This window comes from Carcharhinus amblyrhynchos, chromosome 17 (assembly GCF_965287045.1).
Source record: "Carcharhinus amblyrhynchos chromosome 17, sCarAmb.v2.hapA, whole genome shotgun sequence".
In the NCBI taxonomy this organism is placed as follows: Eukaryota; Metazoa; Chordata; class Chondrichthyes; order Carcharhiniformes; family Carcharhinidae; genus Carcharhinus; species Carcharhinus amblyrhynchos.
The window spans coordinates 2,758,899-2,780,837 of record NC_137340.1 but is presented as its reverse complement, the minus strand read 5'-3'; the positions used below and the strand labels follow the sequence as shown (position 1 = coordinate 2,780,837).

Sequence of the window (21,939 nt, the reverse complement as noted above, 5' to 3'; positions counted from 1 at the left end):
TGAGAGGACATCATTACTCCAAACACAGAGCCCACCAGGCCACTCCAAGCTCCCCATAATTCTACATAGTTCCTTATTTATAGTGAATCAGCTGGTCAGCTGACCATTACATCACTCTGTGATTGGTTCCATGGTTTACTGGGTCAGCTGACCCTTACATCTTGTTGCCATTGGTCACATTACACCCAATACAAAGTTGTCACCAGCTCCACTCTAACATCCTGGCTGCCGACCATTCCCCTGCTCATTCCTTACAGCAGTAAAGGCTAAAATCTATCCCCAGGATACACCAAGGAGCTGAGCTGAGTCTGTTCCTTCAATATTACTTTCTTTTCGGCCTTCCTCCACTGCCTGGCCAGGGTGAACGTGTTGGGTATCTGAGTTTGAAAAAAAAACACTAGCGTGACTCTGTAGTGAGGCAATCATTACAAAATATCAGCAGAAATAGGCCATTCGGCCCCTTGAACCTGCCTGCTATTCAATAATATCCTGGCTAATCTATTCGCGTTTAGAGTTCCACATCCCCGTCTACTTCCAATAACATTTAATTCCCTTTCCGAACAAGAATCTATCGACCTCCTTCTGAGTCAGAGCTCCAAAGCCTCACAACCCTCTGAGAGAAAACATTTCATCTCTGTGTGACGTGCCTTAACTTTAAAACAATGCCATTTCATTCTGGACTCACCCACAAGAGGAAATATCCTTCCTTCCCTCCGCGATCATTTCAGGATCTTGTATACTTGAATCAATCCACCCCTCACTCTTCTAAACTCCAGTGAAACAAGCCCAGTCTGTCCGACTTACCGATGTAAGACAACCCACTCATTGCAGGTATCAACCTAGTGAACCTCCTCTGAAACACTTTTACACATTTACACCCTTCCTTAAATGAAGAGACTAAAACTGCGCACAATTTTCAGGGTGTGGTTCCACCAACACCCAGTATAACTAAAATACATTCCTATTTTTAGACTCAATTTGTCTAGTAATAAATGATCAGCATTGCATTAGCCTTGTAATTACTTGCTGTATCCGCACATAAATTTCTTGTGACTCATGCATTTGAACACCCAGATCCCTCTCCACCTCAGAAGGACAGTTAGTGAGGTTTTGCAAGCCATTCAAGTCACGGGGGTTACAGATAGTGCAACATGAACCCAAGATCCCGGTTGAGACCATCCTCATGTGTGTGGAACTTGGCTATCAGTCTCTGTTCAGCGGCTCTGCGCTGTCGTGTGTCGTGAAGGCCGCCTTGGAGAACGCTTACCCGAAGATCAGAGGCTGAATGCCCGTGACCACTGAAGTGTTCACCAACAGGAAGGGAACAGTCTTGCCTGGTGATTGTCGAGTGATGTTCATTCATCTGCATGGTCTCCCCAGTGTACCATGCTTCGGGACATCCTTTCCTGCAGCGTATCAGGTAGACAATGTTGGCCGAGTTGCACGAGTATTTACCGTGTACCTGGTGGATGGTGTTCTCACGTGTGATGATGGTATCCATGTCGACGATCTGGCATGTCTTGCAGAGGTTGCTGTGACAGGGTTGTGTGGTATTGTGGTCACTGTTCTCCTGAAGGCTGGGTAGTTTGCTGCGAGCAACGGTCTGTTTGAGGTTGTGTGGTTGTTTGAAGGCAAGAAGTGGGGGTGTGGGGATGGCCTTGGCGAGATGTTCGTCTTCATCAATGACATGTTGAAGACTCCGGAGAAGATGTTGTAGCTTCTCCGCTCCGGGGAAGTACTGGAAGACGGAGGGTACTCTGTCCACTGTGTCCTGTGTTTGTCTTCTGAGGAGATCGGTGCAGTTTTTGGTTGTGGCGCATCGGAACTGTCGATCGATTGCAAAATCTCACTAACTGTCCTGTCTGGAGACAATACACATCTCTTTAACCTGTGCTTAATGCTATCTCCACTCATATTGTCTGCACCTTTAAGACTTGATTAGCTGTAAAGACTCACATTCTAATCAGTATTCTGTGAATTGAATGTGTGTCTTTATTTGCCCTGTTTGTGATCAGAACTCCCCACTCACCTGACGAAGGGTCAGAGGCCCGAAAGTTAATGGTGTTTGCTACCAAATAAACCCTGTTGGGCTTTAACCTGGTGTTGTGAGACTTCTTACTGTGTTTACCCCAGTCCAACACCAGCATCTCCACATCACCTCTCCTGCATCCAGAGGTGGCAGTCCCAAGTCCAATCCATCTTTTCTACTCTGTGTTAAAATGGTGTGGATTGGCACTGGCCTGGAGAAGGTGGGATCACAGCATCAGGACACAGCCTGAAGCATGATTCCCAGTCCGAGGTGAAAGGCTTGGCCACATCCCATCAGTAAGAAGTCTGACAACACCAGGTTAGAGTCCATCCAGTTTATTTGATAGTAAACCCACAAGCTTTTGGAAACTGTGTTCCTGTGTGTGGAAGGTTCTGATCAGAGAAGGGTATATAAAGACACACACAGTTTACAGAATACTGATTAGAATGCAAGTCTTTACAGCTAACCTGCTATTCAAGTCTTAAAGATGCAGACAATGTGAGTGGAGAGAGCATTAAGCACAGGTTAAAGAGATGTGTATTGTCTCCAGACAGGACAGTAAGTGAGGTTTTGCAAACCCAGGCAAGTCACGGGGGTTACAGATAGTGCGACATGAACCCAAGATCTCCGTTGAGACCGTCCTCATGTGTGCGGAACTTGGCTATCAGTCTCTGCTCAGTGACTCTGCGCTGTCGTGTGTCGTGAAGGCCGCCTTGGAGAATGCTTACCCGAAGGTCAGAGGCTGAATGCCCGTGAACGCTGAAGTGTTCGCCAACAGGAAGGGAACACTCCTGCCTGGTGATTGTCAAGTGAAGACAATCACAGGTTAGCTGTAAAGACTCGCATTCTAATCAGGATTCTGTAAACTGTGTGTGCCTTTATATACCCTTCTCTGATCAGAATTTTCCCCACACCTGATGAAGGGACACCATTTCTGAAAGCTTGAGGGTTTACTATCAAATAAACCTGTTGGACTTTAACCTGGTGTTGTGAGACTTCTTACTGTGTTTACCCCAGTCCAACACCGGCATCTCCACATCACAAATCCCACCATCCAGCTGTGTATCTTCTCCCTCACTGCCCCTGATGTCTGTGCCATTCTCCAGCTCTATGGTTCCATGCAGGGTGGGCACCCTCCGCTCAGGGAAAGTGGCTTCAGTGAAAAAGCCCAAATGTCTGTCCTATGGTCTGGACATTTACTGTATTGCTGTTTGTGAGAGCTTGTTCTATGCAGACTGTGATATTTGCCTCATTTCCTGCAGTGACTACACCTTGTTAAATACATTTCATTGACCAGTCATCTGTGAAAGATGTAATCTGAATGCAAGTTATTTTATTTCTTTGAAAAATTCAATATATTAATTGCTAACAATATGTAGCTAATTGAAAATCCAGATGTGCTAATTGCATTTCTGATCAGTAAATAATAAAAGTATAAATGACATGTCACTGGATAATGCAGTTTCAATGCACACATTCACACAGTTCATGAACATGTAATTGAATGATTATTAATAAAATGTTGAGACAAACAGCAGTGAGTGATTTTTGCTGAGTGATTAAACAGTGTAAACATCTCCATCTGAATGATGTTTTTACCCATACTGAGTGGTTTGGTTTTGGTCCCCTTATTTGCAAAAGGATATTTTGGCCTTGGAGGGAGTGCAGAGGAGGTTCACTAGGCTGATACCGGAGATGAGGGGGTTGAACTATGAGGAGAGATTGAATAGACTGGGTCTGCATTCGTTGGAGTTTAGAAGGATGAGGGGGGATCTTATAGGGATGTATAAGATAATGAAGGGGATGGATAGGGTAGAGGTAGAGAGATTCTTCCCGCTCAGAAAGGATAGCAGGACTAGAGGGCACAGCCTCAAGATAAGGGGGGGGGCAGTTTAGATCAGAGTTGAGGAGGAACTTCTTCACTCAAAAGGGTGGTGAATCTCTGGAATTCTCTGCCCGTTGAAGTGGTGGAGGCTGCCTCGCTGAATATATTTAAGTCACGGGTAGATAGGTTTCTGATAGACAGGGGAATTAAGGGGAGAAAGCGGGAAAGTGGAACTGATCCACTTCAGATCAGCCATGATCTTATTGAATGGCGGGGCAGGCTCGAAGGGCTAGATGGCCGACTCCTGCTCCTATTTCTTATGTTCTTATGTTTCAGTGAAAATGGCTATATGTGATTGGTTAAAATTAGGTAATTGCAGTACCATTACTGCACAAATCATTTCTGTAGAACAGTGAATTAACTTATATTTTGGAGCTTTTAGTTATTAATGCTAGAAAAATTCAAACTAGCATAAAACCATAAGATATAGCAGCAGAATTAGGCCATTCAGCCCATCGTGTCTGCTGTACCATTCAATCACGGCTGATGTGATTCTCATTCCCGTTCTCCTGCCTTCTCCCCGTAAGTCTTGATCCCCTTATTGATCACAAACCTACTTATCTCTTTTTTAAAGACACTTACTCAATGACCGGGTCTCCACAGCCCTCTGTGCCAATGATTTCACCACTCTCTAGCTGGAGAAATTCCTCCTCATCTCTGTTTAAAGGAGCGTCCCTTCACTCTGAGGTTGGGCCCTCGAGCAGTGCTGGATAATATCACCTAATTCCTGACAGCCTGTGTTTCGAATGTAGCAGAAGGAAATGTAAATGGAATTCTAAATTAATTTAATCCAATGTGGATTAAATGTGGACAGGAATGTCGGCGTGTTCTGTCACCCTGGCAGTACCTACTCCGTCCCCACTCCTCACCTGAGGTGGGTTACTCATGAGAACCAAAAATACCTCCAGTCAGAATGATTAGAATTACTCCTGGGGCACTGATAGTGAGCGAGAGATGCGATGGGCCTCACTCACTAACCCATTGGGATTCTTCCTGGATCAGGGAGAATTATAGAAACCCTACAGTGTAGAAAGAGGCCCTTCAGCCCATCGAGTCTGCACCGAACACAATCCCACCCAGGCCCTACTCCCATATCCCTACATATTATACCCACTAATCCCTCTAACCTACACATCCCTGGACACTAAGGGGCAATTTCTTAGCATCAACCTAACCCGCACATCTTTGGACTGTGGGAGGAAACCAGAGCACCCGGAGGAAACCCACGCAGACACGAGGAGAATGTGCAAACTCCACACAGACAGTGACCCGAGCCGGGAGTCGAACCCAGGACCCTGGAGCTGTGAAGCAGCAGTGCTAACTACTGTGCTACCACGCCGGTTATCGTTGCAGGATTTACTAAGTTGAGAGTTGGTTCCGATTCATAAACCTTCAACCAGAGCTTCCGTCTCTCGGGATTTTTCACAGCTGCGAAGTAGAGGATGTTTATTTGATAGCTTGTGTGTGAGCGAGAAAGAGAAAGCAGAGTCCAGTCAGCTCATGCTGAGCACTCAGCATTAGGTGGCAGTCACATCATAAGAACAGGTAATCATTATATCCTCTCCAGCGCGAGACTGCTCTTTCAGATTAGCAGAGATAGATTCCTTCATTTATACTTTCTGAAGACAATGCAATGGTGTCGTCTGAAAGAGCAGAAGGACAGCACGGTAGCACAGTGGGTTAGCACTGCTGCTTCACAGTTCCGGGGTCCTGGGATCGATTCCCGGCTCGGGTCACTGTCTGTGTGGAGTTTGCACATTCTCCTCGTGTCTGCGTGGGTTTCATCCGGGTGCTCCGGTTTCCTCCCACAGTCCAAAGATGTGCGGGTTAGGTTGATTGGCCATGCTAAAAAATTGCCCCTTAGTGTCCAGGGATGTGTAGGTTAGAGGGATTAGTGGGTATAATATGTAGGGATATGAGGGTAGGGGCTGGGTGGGATTGTGTTCGGTACAGACTCGATGGGCCGAAGGGCCTCTTTCTGCACTGTAGGTTCTATGATTCTAAGATAGTCCACTTGTTACCTATTGTGAAGCAGTGTGATTTGTCACATAATGGGTGGTGATGCCACCCGAGGCAGCTGGCAGGATGCTATCTCCCTTCCATGGGGAACACAGAATGTGGAGTGTTGGGAGGGAACGTGCTGTTAAAATGGGAACAGGCCACTGAGGCTGTGCTGGTTTCCCACTGCAGGCACCCAATCCACTGACAACCTGATCTTGTTTTCTGAGTAAGAAATGTTACAAAACCAGGTTAAAGTCCAACAGGTTTATTTGGTAGCAAAAAGCCACTAGCTTTCGGAACGCTTGCTGCCCCTTCATCAGGTGAGTGGGAGTTCTGTTCAGGGTATATAAAGACACAAACTCAATTTACACAATAATGGTTGGAATGCGAGTCTTTACAGGTAATCAAGTCTTAAAGGTACAGACAATGTGAGTGGAGAGAGGGTTAAGCACAGGTTAAAGAGATGTGTATTGTCTCCAGACAGGACAGTTAGTGAGATTTAGCAAGCCCAGGCAAGTCGTGGGGGTTAGTTTTCTGACACAGTAAGAAGTCTCACAACACCAGGTTAAAGCCCAAGAGATTTATTTGGAATCACGAGCGCTGTTCCTTCATCAGGTGAGTAACATTTGATACAGTTAATGAAGGAGCAGCGCTCCAAAAGCTCGTGATTCCAAATAAACCTCTTGTACTTTAGCCTGGTGTTGTGAGACTTCTTACTGTGCCCAACCCAGTCCAAAGCCGGCATCTCCACATTATTCATCTCCGACAGAAGCAGGTTCCCCTCAAGGCTCTTTCAACTCGAGCAAATTAACCGGGCAATACCACAGGAAGTTGATCAAAGGTTGCCCAATCTATCAAGTTGCCAATCCCCTCACTAGCTCAGAGTATTTGTGTCGTTAGGTGAGCCCATACTTCCCCTCTTATACTCCGAAATCTAAGATTTAATCTGAACCAGATCAGATGTAGAGAATGGTCACTGTTCACAGCTGTTCCTGGCTGGGTTCTCTTGGGTGCGTAGGCTACTGTTGGGGCCAATCTGTGTCCAGAAGGTTCTGCTGCAAACGGAACAGAACGCTGTCGACAGTTGAGTTCTGGACAAGCTGCAGGTTTGGGATTTCCTCTCCTTGTCTTTTCTCTCGGCCTCTGATCCGGGCTTGTGTTTGAAGAAGACCTTTTTAATTTGGTTGTGATCCTATCACCCCGTTATAAACTCCAATTGCCCACACAGGCATGCAATGTTTGTTGCTGAATAATATTGTTCATTCTGCTTCCCGTCAAAACAGGTTTACACCCCGAATTAGAAAATAACAGTATTCTGAAACTAGCATGAATGATATTACTTAATATAATTAGAACATAGAAAAACTACAGCACAAACAGGCCCTTCGGCCCACAAGTTGCGCCGAACATATCCATACCTACCAGGCTTACCTATAACCCTCAATCCTATTAAGTCCCATATACTCATTAATTATTGAGTCAAGGTCCAGGGAAAAACATATGCCTTACTATCAGACAAGTGGATTCGAACAAGGCCTGTCAGGCTAGATTTTTGACTTGTGGGTGTTGAGCCAGAGTTAAGGAGCTAACACACGTGACAGAGTGACCACTGGATCAACATGCCTGCTGGAAGATCCATGACATGTTCCCAACGTGATCTCCTAGCAGGCTAACTTTCACACAAGGCTATTTCATCATGTTCCGGATTTGAGCCGTGTTGGCGGTGACAAGTCAGTAAGTGAGCCTTTCTTGCCAAGATAATTTCCCCTCTTATTCTCACGGTGTTGAAAGAAATCTCTGGTTAATGGTGAAACCCCGAGATGCTGATAGTGACGGATTCAGCAATGCTGGTGCCCTGAGAGATCGTGGGGAGATTGCTGGACTATCTGCCTGTTTGTGTTTGAGTTTATTTATCTATACGGTGTGAATAGTATCTATCATTTGTCCACCAGGTTCTGCTGTTGGCCGTCACAGACTCCCTCCCTAATGGAGCAGTTAGGAATGGAACTGAACTCTAGAAATGTCAGCAAGTGGGAGGTCGCTGATGAAGTAACTGAAGGTGTTTTGAATTTGGATGGAAGGTGTTGAATGTCTAACCTTAAGGATGGCTTGTTAACTGAACCCCGGGTACTAGGTGTTGGAAGGAAGTGTCCATTGTCTACAATTCTCAATATTTTGTTTGATCAAAGGATGTTGTCCAGCATGAGTGCTCAACATGCTTCCTGCTACAAGACAAACTGCAGGAAAATCTCAGCAGGTCTGACAGCATCTGTGGAGAGAGAATAGAGCCAACGTTTTGGCTGACTCTCCCTCAGAGCTTGCTGCTAGTTTAATCCTTTTAGGGAATAAATATTGAACTATAGCAGGATTTTAGATTCATTGGATTCACTTCAGAATCTCTCAAGTAAAAGTATGCTTGTGTAATGATGATATTTCTTGCCTTAAGTGGTATAAACTTTGCTGGATTTTGTAGTTAGGTAGTTTTCTACTTGGGATTTAAGGAAATAGTACATTAACTATTAATAAATATCTTAACTTTCTCTCGGTAACATCAATAAGACTTGGATTCTCCAATAGAAACAAGATTATACTTTTCCTAGAACTATCAGTGTTGCGATTGAGTTGTTATCGTTAGTGAATGAATGATGGGGCGGTAGCACAGTGGGTTAGCACTGCTGCTTCACAGCTCCAGGGTCCTGGGTTCGATGCTCGGGTCACTGTCTGTGTGGAGTTTGCACATTCTCCTCGTGTCTGCGTGGGTTTCCTCCGGGTACTCTGGTTTCCTCCCACAGTCCAAAGACGTGTGGGTTAGGTTGATTGGCTGTGTAAAGAAATTGCCCCTTAGTGTCCAGGGATGTGTAGGTTAGAGGGATTAGTGGGTATAATATGGGGGTTGGGCCTGGGTGGGATTGTGTTTGGTGCAGACTCGATGGGCCTCTTACTGCAGTGTAGGGTTCTATGAAAGTGGACACCTCGATCTGAATGGAGACAGCGTTTCTGGTTCTATCAGGCCCTGCTCCAGCTGTGAGACAGCAAAGGCCACAAGTCCTGATTTTTTGTCCATAAAGTTTCCGAGAATCCGGAGAGAAAACCCGGCTGTATAGCTGGAAAGCTGCACTCCAATTTTCTCAGCCCAGCCAACAGTTTGTGCACTAAATTCCACCCTGGGTTCCTATTTTATCTATTATTTGATGTTATGGAATCACTCTAGGTTATAATCCACAAATTCAGGTGAGAATTTTGAAGTAGGAGTCTGTGTTCCAGTGACTCCATTGTGATTTAGTGATGTAAGGAAGATTTTGGAACTATAGCCAGTGTGTTGTCGCAGCAGGTTGTTTGGTATAACGCTTTGATTTCCTATTCAGTATGCACAGGGCCCACTGCTGAGTGGATTGTATTGGACCAAGTGGTACAATGGCGATTCATTCGCCCACGGTCCTCGGTCCTTTATTTACTATGAGAATATGCTCCTGGGCGTTCCCCGTATCCGGCAAATCAAAGTGATGAATAATTCCTGTGTGGTTCACAAGGACTTTCGGAAGGACATCAGTGGGTGTTATGACGTCTACACAGCAGACAATGAAAAGAAATCTTCAATCAGAAATGGGACAGCGTGAGTATTTATTAATCAGGGACAGGAGTGCGCTGCTGCATTGTCCGAGCTGTACTCTATCTAGTTATATTTCCTACCCCTCTCTTTTACCCCATAATGAGTTATATAGTCATTACTCCTGTTTCAGCTTGACAGGGTGTTTATCTGCAGGACACAGAATGGAAAGTTTCTTTAACTATTTTCCATCAAAATTGGAACCCTGGCTTATCTTTCCCTCCCTTACCCCAGGCACTATGACCAGCTGAAACGCTCGTACTATCATTCCAGGTGAGACCAGCTTAGTCAGTACAGTTCGGGGTCCCAGATCTCCCCAGATCATCTTAGAATAAGAATCCCTACAGGGCAGAAAGAGGCCATTCAGCCCAACAATCCCAGCTAGTCCCCATATAACACAATGTATTTATACTGCTAATCCCCTTGACACTAAGGGGTGATTCATAGAGGTTTACAGCATGGAAACAGGCCCTTCGGCCCAATACTATCCATTCCGCCCTTTTTTTTAACCCACTAAGCTAGTCCCAATTGCCCTTGTTTAGCCCATATCCCTCTATACCCATCTTACCCATATAACTGTCTAAATGCTTTTTAAAAGACAAAGTTGTACGCGCCTCTACGACTGCCTCTGGCAACTTGTTCCAGACACTCACCACCCTCTGTGTGAAAAAATTGCCCCTCTGGACACTTTTGTATCTCTCCCCTCTCACCTCAAACCTTGAGTTTTAGACTCTCCTACCTTTGGGAAAAGATATTGACTATCGAGCTGATCTGTGCCCCTCATTATTTTATAGATCTCTATAAGATCACCCCTCAGCCTCCAGAGAAAAAAGTCCCAGTCTATCCAACCTCTCCTTATAATTCAAACCATCGAGTCCCGGTAGCATCCTAGTAAATCTTTTCTGTGCTCTCTTTCTAGTTTAATAATAACCGTTTTTATAATAGGGTGACCTCACCCACACATCTTTGGACTGTGGGAAGAAACCAGAGCACCCGGAGGAAACCCAGGCAGACATGGGGAGAACATGCAGACTCTGCACATTGACCTGAGGCTGGAATTGAAGCCAGGTCCCTGGCCTTGTGAGGCAGCAGTTCTCACCATTGTGCCACCATGCTGCACATGTTTCATAATTTGGTCCATTCGCTAAGTAATAACAGACGAGCGAGCGTATTCCCATTGCAAAGGTGTGCTCTACATAAACAATCCGTCACTTCCTGGTGAAGGTAGGGGACTGGGGTTCTATTGTGTGACTGCTGACGTCCAGTGAGACGGAGGGCTATAATACCGATAGGGTTGACTCTCTCCTGCCCACTAGGAAGTCTCTACATGAGACATCTCACCTCACCAAATGATCCCTGTGGGTTATCAGTGAAATAACAGAATGGTGTAAAACAGTCAGGGCATTAAAATTAGCCTATACTTAATAAATCAGCTAATAAACAAGACATCTACGGGCAAATGATTAAAATTGTTGAGAAGGTGGGTTCAGGTTTGTCAAGGTTGGATTTAAGTTAAAGTAAATGAATCATTTTATTGTTAGCCTCAGGCCGACAATGTGACCAACTTATTAGTGAGTTCTGAGAAAGCCGGAAAGCTCTTTCTGACCAGATCTGCATCTCGTCCACATTTGAAAACCGAATCTCCAACAATCTTGTGGCTCAAGTTTCTTTACTCCACGATTAACGGCTGTGACTTAAGCTGCCGAGACCCTAAACTCTCAAACTCCCTCCCTAAACCACTCCTCCTTCAGATGCTCATTTAAACCTCCCTCTGAATTTTGAGTCACCCCTCTCCTTTGGTTCAGTGTCAATTTATATCCCGTCAAGTTCCTCGGAAATTTTACTGGATTAAAGATGCTTTGTAAATATGTTTTTTTCTGCTTACTGATTTTTCAATCTATTTCATCTTGTCTTCATCTACAAATTCCCCCAGAGCTTTCTCCCTCTCTAAACTTCATTAACCTATGACTATAAAGTCAGGTTGTAGCTTTATAGAACCTTATTTAGGCCGCTCTTGGAATATAGTGTTCAATTCTTATCGCCACACCACCAGGAGGATGTGGAGGCTTTGGAGAGGGTACAGAAAAGATTTACCAGGATGTTGCCCTGGTATGGAGGGCGTTAGCTATGAGGAGATGGTTGGAGAAACTTGGTTTGTTCTCACTGGAGTGACGGAGGGAGACCTGATAGAAGTCTACAAGGTTATGAGAGGCGCGGACAGAGTGGATAGTCAGAAGGGTCAATTATAGGGGGCACAGGTTTAAGGTGCGAGGGGCAAGATTTAAAGGAGATGTATGAGGCAGATTTTTTACACAGGGAGTAGTGGGTGCCTGGAACTCGTTGCCGGGGGAGGTAGTGGAAGCGGATACAGAGTGACTTTTAAGGGGCATCTTAACAAGTACATGAGATGGGATTAGAGGGATATGGTCCCTGGAAGGATAGGGGGTTTTAGTTCAGTCGGGGGCAGCATGGTCAGTGCAGGCTTGGAGGGCCGAAGGGCCTGTTCCTGTGCTGTAATTTTCCTTGTTCTTTGTTTTTTGAACCATCCTTAGTTCCCCTGCCTCTGGGCATTGCTCTATCAGTTGTTTAATGTAGGAATATAGTCAGAATCTTAGCTGACAGACACAGTTCTGGATTGAGGTTACCAGTCAGATGGGCAAAGTGTTGATCCTGGTTTACCCAGGGGCCAGTTGCTGTGTCCACGTTTGTCCTCACTTTGTATAATACTCCATGTGAGAGATTTTGGATTTGGGAATGGGAGGTATAACACTGGAATGAGACAAAAGTGAGGACTTTGATATCCAGTGAGGAAAACAGTAAAAAAATTTCAGGAAGGTGGGTTAGTGGATGGACAAGAAGGTGAGAGAGGCTGTGGGAAAGTCAGCTGTGGGATTAGTTTAGTTTGTAAGAGCAAAGATTATGAACGGTCATGTTTTGTTAAATAGTCTTTTTGTGTTGTGAGTTTCTACGGGTCTGTATAGCTCCCACTCTGTGGAACTCCCTTCCTAATCCCTGCCCATTTTACCCTCTGTCCTGCCTGAAGAACTTTTGAACATCGATTAATCCAAGTAGACCTTGCATTATTTCACAGGACTCTTCCTATGCATATTTCCTGTCATTTTCTGCGAAGATTCTTGATAAGATTTCTGTGTTGAGGGCATTATTTAAATCCAGATCTGTTTCATCTTGAATGTGATTTTTTTATGTCCAGGTGGATTTATTATTCTGAGTCAGAACTTGGAGGCTCCTCACACTGGGGTAAACTAACCGTCTACAGCGGTTCTGGCTATTATCAAGACCTCAGGATGAAAATGGATGAAAGTGCTGTGATTCTACAGGATCTGAAGGACAATCTGTGGCTGGATAGAGGCACCCGCGCCGTTTTCATTGATTTCTCAGTGTACAATGCTAATATTAATCTCTTCTGTGTTATAAGGTAGGTTATACAGAAATAAATCCCCCCCCCCAGAACAGAAATCTTACACTGGGATCGAAAAGCGTGCAGTTTATTTCAATTATTCAATCCCCTCACTCAAAGTCAACGATGACAAGACTTTCTGTTTTGCAAGCCAATATCCACATTGTGTCCATGTATCCACAGGCGATTTGGTCCACCTTGTTGTCCAACGAGGGGCATACACACAGTGGGTCATACGAGGGCTGCTCTTGGATGTTTCGAGAGTTGCCTAGTGCTTCACGTCGTTAGTGTGCGCTTAAACTGGACCAGATGCTGGGCAACACGACAGCTCAGTGACTATCACTGTTTGCTGTGCAGATACATGGATTTGGGCCGGTGTCCGTGGGAGTTTGCACATTCTCCCCGTGCTTGCGTGGGTTTTCTCCGGGTGCTCCGGTTTCCTCCCACACCCCAAAAAACGTGCTCTTAGGCTGATTGGTGTAACAAATTGTCCCTAAATTAGGCGTCCCTCAATCTGGTTATTGTGGAGTCCAATAGGCGTAGACAAAGGTCATAGGTAGACGAGGGAACTCACAATGTTAAAATGGGCGGTGTGGGCTCGTTGGGCCAAAGGGCCTGTTTCCCGCGCTGTGTTGTTCTTTGTTCTTTGTGTAGCAGTAGATAACTGCACGTATCGATAGTCACACCGTCCTTCGTTGGTGCCTGGCTAACTGCCCACTCTCCCCCCTCCCTCCCTCCCTTCTGTTGTTACTATGGTTTTCCTGTTATATTTAAAACTATCGTTCCCCTCAAGCAGCCAGAGTGGTGCAGAAGGATCTAGATAGGCTGGGCGAATGGGCCAGGAAATGGCAAATGGAATTTAATGTTGGCAAGTCTGAGGTGGTCCACTTTGGTAGGAAGAATGGTAGGAAGGACTATTACTTACGTGGCGAAAAACTGCAGCAGGCGACGGTGCAGAGGGACCTCGGGGTCCTTGTGCATGAGTCGCAAAAACCCAGCCTGCAGGTGCAGCAGGTGGTCAGGAAGGCGAATGGGATGCTGGCCTTCATAGCGAGGGGGATTGAATATAAAAGTAGGGAGGTCTTGCTGCAGCTGTATAGGGCATTGGTGAGGCCGCAGCTGGAGTACTGTGTGCAGTTTTGGGCGCCGCACCTGCGCAAGGATATTTTGGCCCTGGAGGGAGTGCAGAGGAGGTTTACTAGGCTGATACCGGAGTTGAGGGGATTGAGCTATGAGGAGAGGCTGAATAAACTAGGCTTGTACTCGTTAGAGTTTAGAAGAATGAGGGGAGATCTCATTGAGACGTATAAGATGATGAATGGGATGGATAGGATAGAGGTGGAGAGACTCTTCCCGCTCAAAAAAGACAGTAGGACTAGGGGGCACAGCCTCAAGATAAAGGGGAGGCGGTTTAGAACGGAGTTGAGGAGGAACTTCTTCACTCAAAGGGTGGTGAATCTCTGGAATTCTCTGCCCGTTGAAGTGGTGGAGGCTGCCTCGCTAAATATTTTTAAGAAGCGGGTTGATGGGTTTTTGATAAGAGAAGGGATTAAGGGTTATGGGGAGAGGGCGGGAATGTGGAACTGAGCCACGACAGATCAGCCATGATCTTATTGAATGGCGGGGCAGGCTCGAAGGGCTAGATGGCCTACTCCTGCTCCTATTTCTTATGTTCTTATGTTCTTATGTTTCGAGATGAACTTTCCTACAGCCGTCTGTGGGACCCTGAATGGCCATTCAGAGTGAAAAATTCAGAAATACAAAGGCGATCTTCGATTACAAGTAATTAGTATGTACCAATAACAGGAGTTGTCTCCATCCAACCATCAAAAGGTTACATCGTGTGAAAGTACAGCTTTTAAAACCAATCACCTTGTACTTGCTTAATTATAATATCCAACTGATGTGGGATTTTTACTTGCTTCAATTTTCCCTTATCTTCAGGCAGTCCAACTGTTCCTGGTGATTAGAACATGGATCATTCCCTATCCAATGGATATATCTGATGCAATGAACTATGCCCAAACTAATGACCTTGGTGTCTGTGATGGGTCTTATAAGAAGACCTTTGTTTATCATTGCACCTTGTACGATTATTAAACTTGTGTGACTATTAACCCTTTCATCTTCCTACATTGAAATTTGGATATTGAAAGGGGACTACAGGATGGAAAATCAGAAGGGAGTTTTGTTACTGGATTCTCTGTCTGCCTGGTCTGTTCTGGTCTCCCACCCTCACTGACAGATAAAAGATCATCTAAAAGGTGAAAGATTTCTATGTACGCTGTTCAAGAAAGGGAGAAGAAAACAGCAATACGGGCTTGTTAGTAATCACAGGAAAAATGCTTGAATCAGCTATTAGGATTGTGATATCAGACAAGTAGAAATATTTTTCTCAGTGGCACAAGGCATTGTGTCATTCATTGCTAATGGGATCTACTGTCAATGGGAATTCTCTAGGAAAACGCAGTAAGAAGTCTGACAACACCAGGTTAAAGTCCAACCAGTTTATTTGATAGTAAACCCACAAGCTTTCGGGGTTTGCCCCTTCCTCAGGTGAGTGGAGAGTTCTGGTCTCCATATAAAAGACACACACAGTTTACAGATTACTGATTAGAATGCGAGTCTTTACAGCTAACCTGCTATTCAAGTCTTAAAGATGCAGACAATGTGAGTGGAGATAGCATTAAGCACAGGTTAAAGAGATGTCTCCAGACAGGACAGTTAGTGAGATTTCACAAACCCAGGCAAGTCGTGGGGGTTACAGATAGAGTGACATGAATCCAAGATCCCAGTTGAGGCCGTCCTCGTGTGTGTGGAACTTGGCTATCAGTCTCTGCTCAGCGACTCTGCGCTGTGGTGTGTCGTGAAGGCTGCCTTGGAGAATGCTTACCCGAAGATAAGAGCCCGAATGCCCGTGACCACTGAAGTGTTCGCCAACAGGAAGGGAACAGTCTTGCCTGGTGATTGTCGAGTGGAGTTCATTCATCTGTTGTCGTAGCGTCTCCACATCAATTCTCTAGGAAGCCATACCACAGCTCTGGGCATGTGTCACCTGCGGAACCAGAGAACACGGCCAGTGTGAGCAGCTGGAGAATTCCAGCCTCTGTCTCTTTGTGTCCTCCTCGCAGCTTACTTTGTATTGCCAGAAAACGTAGCCTTTTTGTCTATAAATAGCTAAAGAGAGGAACGATCTTTTCAGCACTCTGCTAATTGTACCCTGCCAACTTGAAACTTTTCTGTAAATCTCCACTTCTGTTTTTGACCGATCCTCCATCCATGCTTATACGGTGGCACAGTGGGTTAGCAGTGCTGCTTCATAGCACCAGGGACCCAGAGGTTCAATCCCCAGCTCGGGTCACTGTCTGTGCGGAGTTTGCACATTCTCCCCGTGTCTGCGTGGGTTTGCTCCCACAGTGCAAAGATGTGCTGGTTAGTGTCAGGGGGACTAGCCAGGGTAAGTACATGGGATTACGGGGATAGGGCCAGGGAGGAATTGTGATTGGTACAGACTTGATGGGCCAAATGGCCTTCTGCTCTGTAGGGATTCTGAAAGCCATTTGGAATTCCCATCCTTAAAAAATGAATAAATTTGACAAAAACAACTTCCCTTTCACATTATTCACTTTGACACGAAGAATAGAATTGAGTTAAATAGTATATGGGTGTTCAGATATTGATATTTTCTCATGGTATATGGGTATTACTGGCAAGACCAGCATCTAATTGCCCCTGAACTGAGAGTCTCACTCAGACATTTCGCAGGGCAGTTAAGAGTACCCTTCGTTGTCCAGTACTTCCCCAGAGCGGAGAAGCTACGGCACCTTCTCTGGAGTCTTCAACATATCATCGATGAAGACGAACATCTCACCAAGTGCTGTGGATCTGGAGTCACGTGTAGGCCAGACCCAGTAAAGATGGAAGAACCCCCTTCCCTAAAGGGTATTAGTGAACCAGATGGGTTTTTAATGACAGTTGATGAAATTTATGGTCGCTACGATAGAGGTTAGGGCCAGTCCCCTCCGTCACTGCCAGTTCAGCCAATCGCAGCAGCGGGAATGGAGAACCCCAGCCGCGGGTGAGGTCAGAGAATTCCAGCCAAGCTTTTAATCCCAGATTTATTAGTCGATTTCAAGCTCTACCAGCTGCCATGGTGGGATTTGAACACTTGTCCCCAGAACATTATTAGGCCAGCAATATTATGCTACCATCTCTGCTGCTGTCTTGTACACAAATCTCAAAGTTAACATACGGGTGCAGCAAGTAACTAAGAAACCAAATGTATGATAGAACCATAGAACCCTACAGTGCAGAAAGAGGCCCATCGAGTCTGCACCGAACACAATCCCACCCAGGCCCTCCCCCCATATCCCTACATATTATACCCCCTAATCCCTCTAACCTACACATCCCTGGACACTAAGGGGCAATTTCTTAGCACGGCCAATCAACCTAACCCGCACATCTTTGGACTGTGGGAGGAAACCGGAGCACCCGGAGGAAACCCACGCAGACACGAGGAGAATGTGCAAACTCCACGCAGACAGTGACCCCGAGCCGGGAATCGAACCCAGGACCCTGGAGCTGTGAAGCAGCAGTGCTAACCCACTGTGCTACTGTGCCGCCCTGTGCAATAAGTGTTTGGAGGCAGAATTCTCTTCACCAAAATCCCTTTATTTACAAACTCCAATAGCAGTACACATAGTGCTATCAGACTATCTCCAGGGGTGTCGGGGGAACTGAACTTATTATGATATGTTAGCCTTTATTGGAGTGTGAAAGGAATATAATTGCAAATTACCTTTCTCCAATTGTATAATGGTCTTTCCATTGAAGGAAGGATATACTTGCCTTGGAATGGGCCGTAACAAGGGTTTACTGGATGAATAAATGTTGGTGTGGAGATGCCAGCGTTGGACTGGGGTAAGCACAGTAAGAAGTCTCACAACACCAGGTTAAAGCCCAACAGGTTTATTTAGCAGCACGAGCTTTCGGAGCCTCAAGCATGGTCATCTCAGCACTTCACTTTACCACAAGCCCACGGACAACCTCACAATGCTCCAGCTTCCATCCGAAACACGTTAAAGGAGACATCCCCTACGGACAAGCCCTCCGTATCTGCTCAGATGAGGAGGATCGCAACAGACGCCTACAGATGCTGCAAGATGTTCTCATAAGAACAGGATATGGTGCTCGACTCATCGATCGACAGTTCCGATGCGCCACAGCGAAAAATCGCACCGATCTCCTCAGAAGACAAACATGGGACGCGGTGGACAGAGTACCATTCAACGTCCAGTACTTCCCCAGAGCGGAGAAGCTACAACATCTTCTCCTGAGCCTTCAACAGGTCATTGATGAAGATGAACATCTCACCAAGGCCGTCCCCACACCCCTACTTCTTGCCTTCAAACAACCGCACAATCTCAAACAGACCATTATCCACAGCAAACTACCCAGCCTTCAGGAGAACAGTGACCACAATACCACACAACCCTGCCACAGCAACCTCTGCAAGACATGCCGGATCATCGACATGGATACCATCATCACACGTGAGAATACCATCCACCAGGTACACGGTAAATACTCTTGCAACTCGGCCAACGTTGTCTACCTGATACGTTGCAAGAAAGGATGTCCCCAGACATGGTACACTGGGGAGACCATGCAGACGCTATGACAACGGATGAATGAACATCGCTCGACAGTCACCAGGCAGGAGCGTTCTCTTCCAGGCGGGGAACTTTAGCAGTCACGGGCATTCAGCCTCTGATCTTCGGGTAAGCATTCTCCAAGGCGGCCTTCACAACACACGACAGCGCAGAGTCGCTGAGCAGAGACTGATAGCCAAGTTCCGCACACATGAGGACGGCCTCAACCGGGATCTTGGGTTCATGTCGCACTATCTGTAACCCCCGTGACTTGCCTGGGTTTGCAAAATCTCACTAACTGCCCTGTCTGGAGACAATACACATCTCTTTAACCTGTGCTTAACCCTCTCTCCACTCACATTATCTGTATCTTTAAGACTTGATTACCTGTAAAGACTCACATTCCAACCATTATCTTGTGAATTGAGTTTGTGACTATATATGCCCTGATTGTGAACACAACTCCCAATTACCTGAAGAAGGAACCTGAGACTCTGAAAGCTAGTGCTGCCAAATAAACCTGTTGGACTTTAACCTGGTGTTGTGAGACTTCTTATTGTGAATAAAGGTTCACTAAGTTAATATGGGCTCATTAGATTAATTACTAGGATAAAGAATAATTGGTTGACAAAGATAATTGGTTCCTTCACATCAGCCAGCTTTCCCTGTCGAGCTTTATTTTCAGAAGCTGAAGTGGACTTTTCCAGAACTACTGAAGGTGCCGATAGCTTATCCCCAGCCAAGGTAGACCCCTACCGAAAAATATCCACAACTTCAAAGGCCAAATTAGGAAAGACAGGATGGATTATTATTTAAAGGCGAAAAGCTGCAGCAGGCGACGGTGCAGAGGGACCTGGGCGTCCTTGTGCACGAGTCGCAAAAACCCAGCCTGCAGGTGGTCAGGAAGGCAAATGGGATGCTGGCCTTCATAGCGAGGGGGATTGAATATAAAAGTAGGGAGGTCTTGCTGCGGCTGTATAGGGCATTGGTGAGGCCGCAGCTGGAGTACTGTGTGCAGTTTTGGTCACCGCACTTGTGCAAGGATATATTGGCCTTGGAGGGAGTGCAGAGGAGGTTCACTAGGCTGATACCGGAGATGAGGGGGTTGGACTATGAGGAGAGACAGAATAGATTGGGTCTGTAATCGTTGGAGTTTAGGAGGCTGTGGGGGGATCTTATAGAGACATATAGGATAATGAAGGGGATGGATAGAGTAGAGGTAGAGAGATTCTTCCCGCTTAGAAAGGATAGCAGGACTAGAGGGCACAGCCTCAAAATAGGGGAAGGGGGTGTGCAGTTTAGATCGGAGTTGAGGAGGAACTTCTTCACTCAAAGGGTGGTGAATCTCTGGAATTCTCTGCCCGTTGAAGTGGTGGAGGCTACCTCGCTGAATATATTTAAGTCATGGGTAGATAGGTTTCTGATAGGCAAGGGGATTAAGGGTTATGGGGAGAGGGCGGGAAAGTGGAACTGATCCTCTTCAGATCAGCCATGATCTTATTGAATGGCGGGGCAGGCTCGAAGGGCTAGATGGCCTACTCCTGCTCCTATTTCTTACGTTCTTATGCAACAAGACCACTGACTAAATCACACTGTAAATTAACACTATATACAGAAACTGGTAAATAATTCACATTGGAACTCTGCACCAATGCACTCAGTGAACTATCTGCAGAGAGATTCACGTCACCCACAAACACCATTGACTGTGTTGCCCCTGTCTCTCGGAGATTAATATTAACATGCTCACAGTGTAGAGGTAACTGTTCACCTTTAATGTGCCTTGTGTAATATTTTGTCTGTAATTTCTGTGGAGGGATTACTGAAGATTACGGTGGTACAGTAGGTTAGCACTGCTGCTTCACAGCGTCCAGGGTCCTGGGTTCGATTCCTGGCTCGGGTCACTGTCTGTGTGGAGTTTGTACATTCTCCTCGTGTCTGCGTGGGTTTCCTCCGGGTGCTCCGGTTTCTTCCCACAGTCTAAAGATGTGCGGGTTAGGTTGATTGGCCGTGCTAAGAAATTGCCCCTTATTGTCCAGGGATGTGCAGCTGTATAGGGCATTGGTGATGCCGCAGCTGGAGTACTGTGTGCAGTTTTGGTCGCCGCACTTACGCAAGGATATTTTGGCCTTGGAGGGAGTGCAGAGGAGGTTTACTAGGCTGATACCAGAGTTGAGGGGGTTGAGCTATGAGGAGAGGCTGAATAAACTAGGCTTGTACTCGTTAGAGTTTAGAAGAATGAGGGGAGATCTCATTGAGACGTATAAGATGATGAATGGGATGGATAGGATAGAGGTGGAGAGACTCTTCCCACTCAGAAAGGACAGTAGGACTAGAGGGCACAGCCTCAAGATAAAGGGGGGGCGGTTTAGAACGGAGTTGAGGAGGAACTTCTTCACTCAAAGGGTGGTGAATCTCTGGAATTCTCTGCCCGTTGAAGTGGTGGAGGCTGCCTCGCTAAATATTTTTAAGATGCAGGTTGATGGGTTTTTGATAAGCGAGGGGATTAAGGGTTATGGGGAGAGGGCGGGAATGTGGAACTGAGCCACGACAGATCAGCCACGATCTTATTGAATGGCGGGGCAGGCTTGAAGGGCTAGATGCCCTACTCCGGCCCCTATTTCTTATGTTCTTATGTTCTCTTATGTTAGAGGGATTAGTGGGTATAATATGTAGGGATATGGGGGTAGGGCTTGGGTGGGATTGTGTTCGGTGCAGACTCGATGGGCCTCCTTCTGCACTGTAGGGTTTCTATTAATATTTATCTGTAGTCCTTCAATTATTATTATTTGATTTTTTTTTGTTGTTAAAAGGCTTGTTGTGGAATTCCCGGCAACAGGTGGGGCGATACCTTCCTCCCAGTTTCGCACCGTGAAACTCATCCGTTACGTCAACAACTGGGATTACTTTATCCTCGGCTGTGAAATAGTCTTCTGTGTCTTTATCCTGTACTATATTGTGGAAGAGATATTGGAACTGCGAATTCATAAACTGCAATACATCAAATGTATCTGGAACTGTTTGGACCTGGTGGTAATTTTGGTAAGTTCTAGGTTTTCAACAATCCCTTTAACCCTTCCCCATACCTTCACCTCTTCTACTTAGAAAACACTGAGGGAATTGTCCTCATGAAGTGCTGAGTAGGGTCTGTGCTTGAGTTTGGAACAAGGACCATCCTATCCCCTCTGGCCTCCACCCAGGTCAATTTGCCTGTACCCTGTCTCGCTACATCCTGATACTTTGCCCCCAGAATCTAACAGGTTTGAGTGACACGAGGACCTGGATTTTGCTGTAATAAAGGCTGTCGACTCTTGCCGCCCAGTTATAGATAGAAATCTAAAGTTC

General features: G+C 45.9%; 1 protein-coding gene across 1 annotated transcript in view; it reads left to right on the top strand.

Moving 5' to 3' along the window:
• Nucleotides 1-21,939, top strand: part of pkd2l1 (polycystic kidney disease 2-like 1) — a 118,137-nt gene that overhangs the window by 63,667 nt on the left and 32,531 nt on the right. The window contains exons 6-8 of the mRNA XM_080206024.1: nt 9,281-9,528; nt 12,734-12,958; nt 21,408-21,636. Of these exons, the coding sequence (XP_080062150.1) occupies nt 9,281-9,528; nt 12,734-12,958; nt 21,408-21,636 (702 nt within the window). The remainder of the gene's footprint in view (nt 1-9,280; nt 9,529-12,733; nt 12,959-21,407; nt 21,637-21,939) is intronic.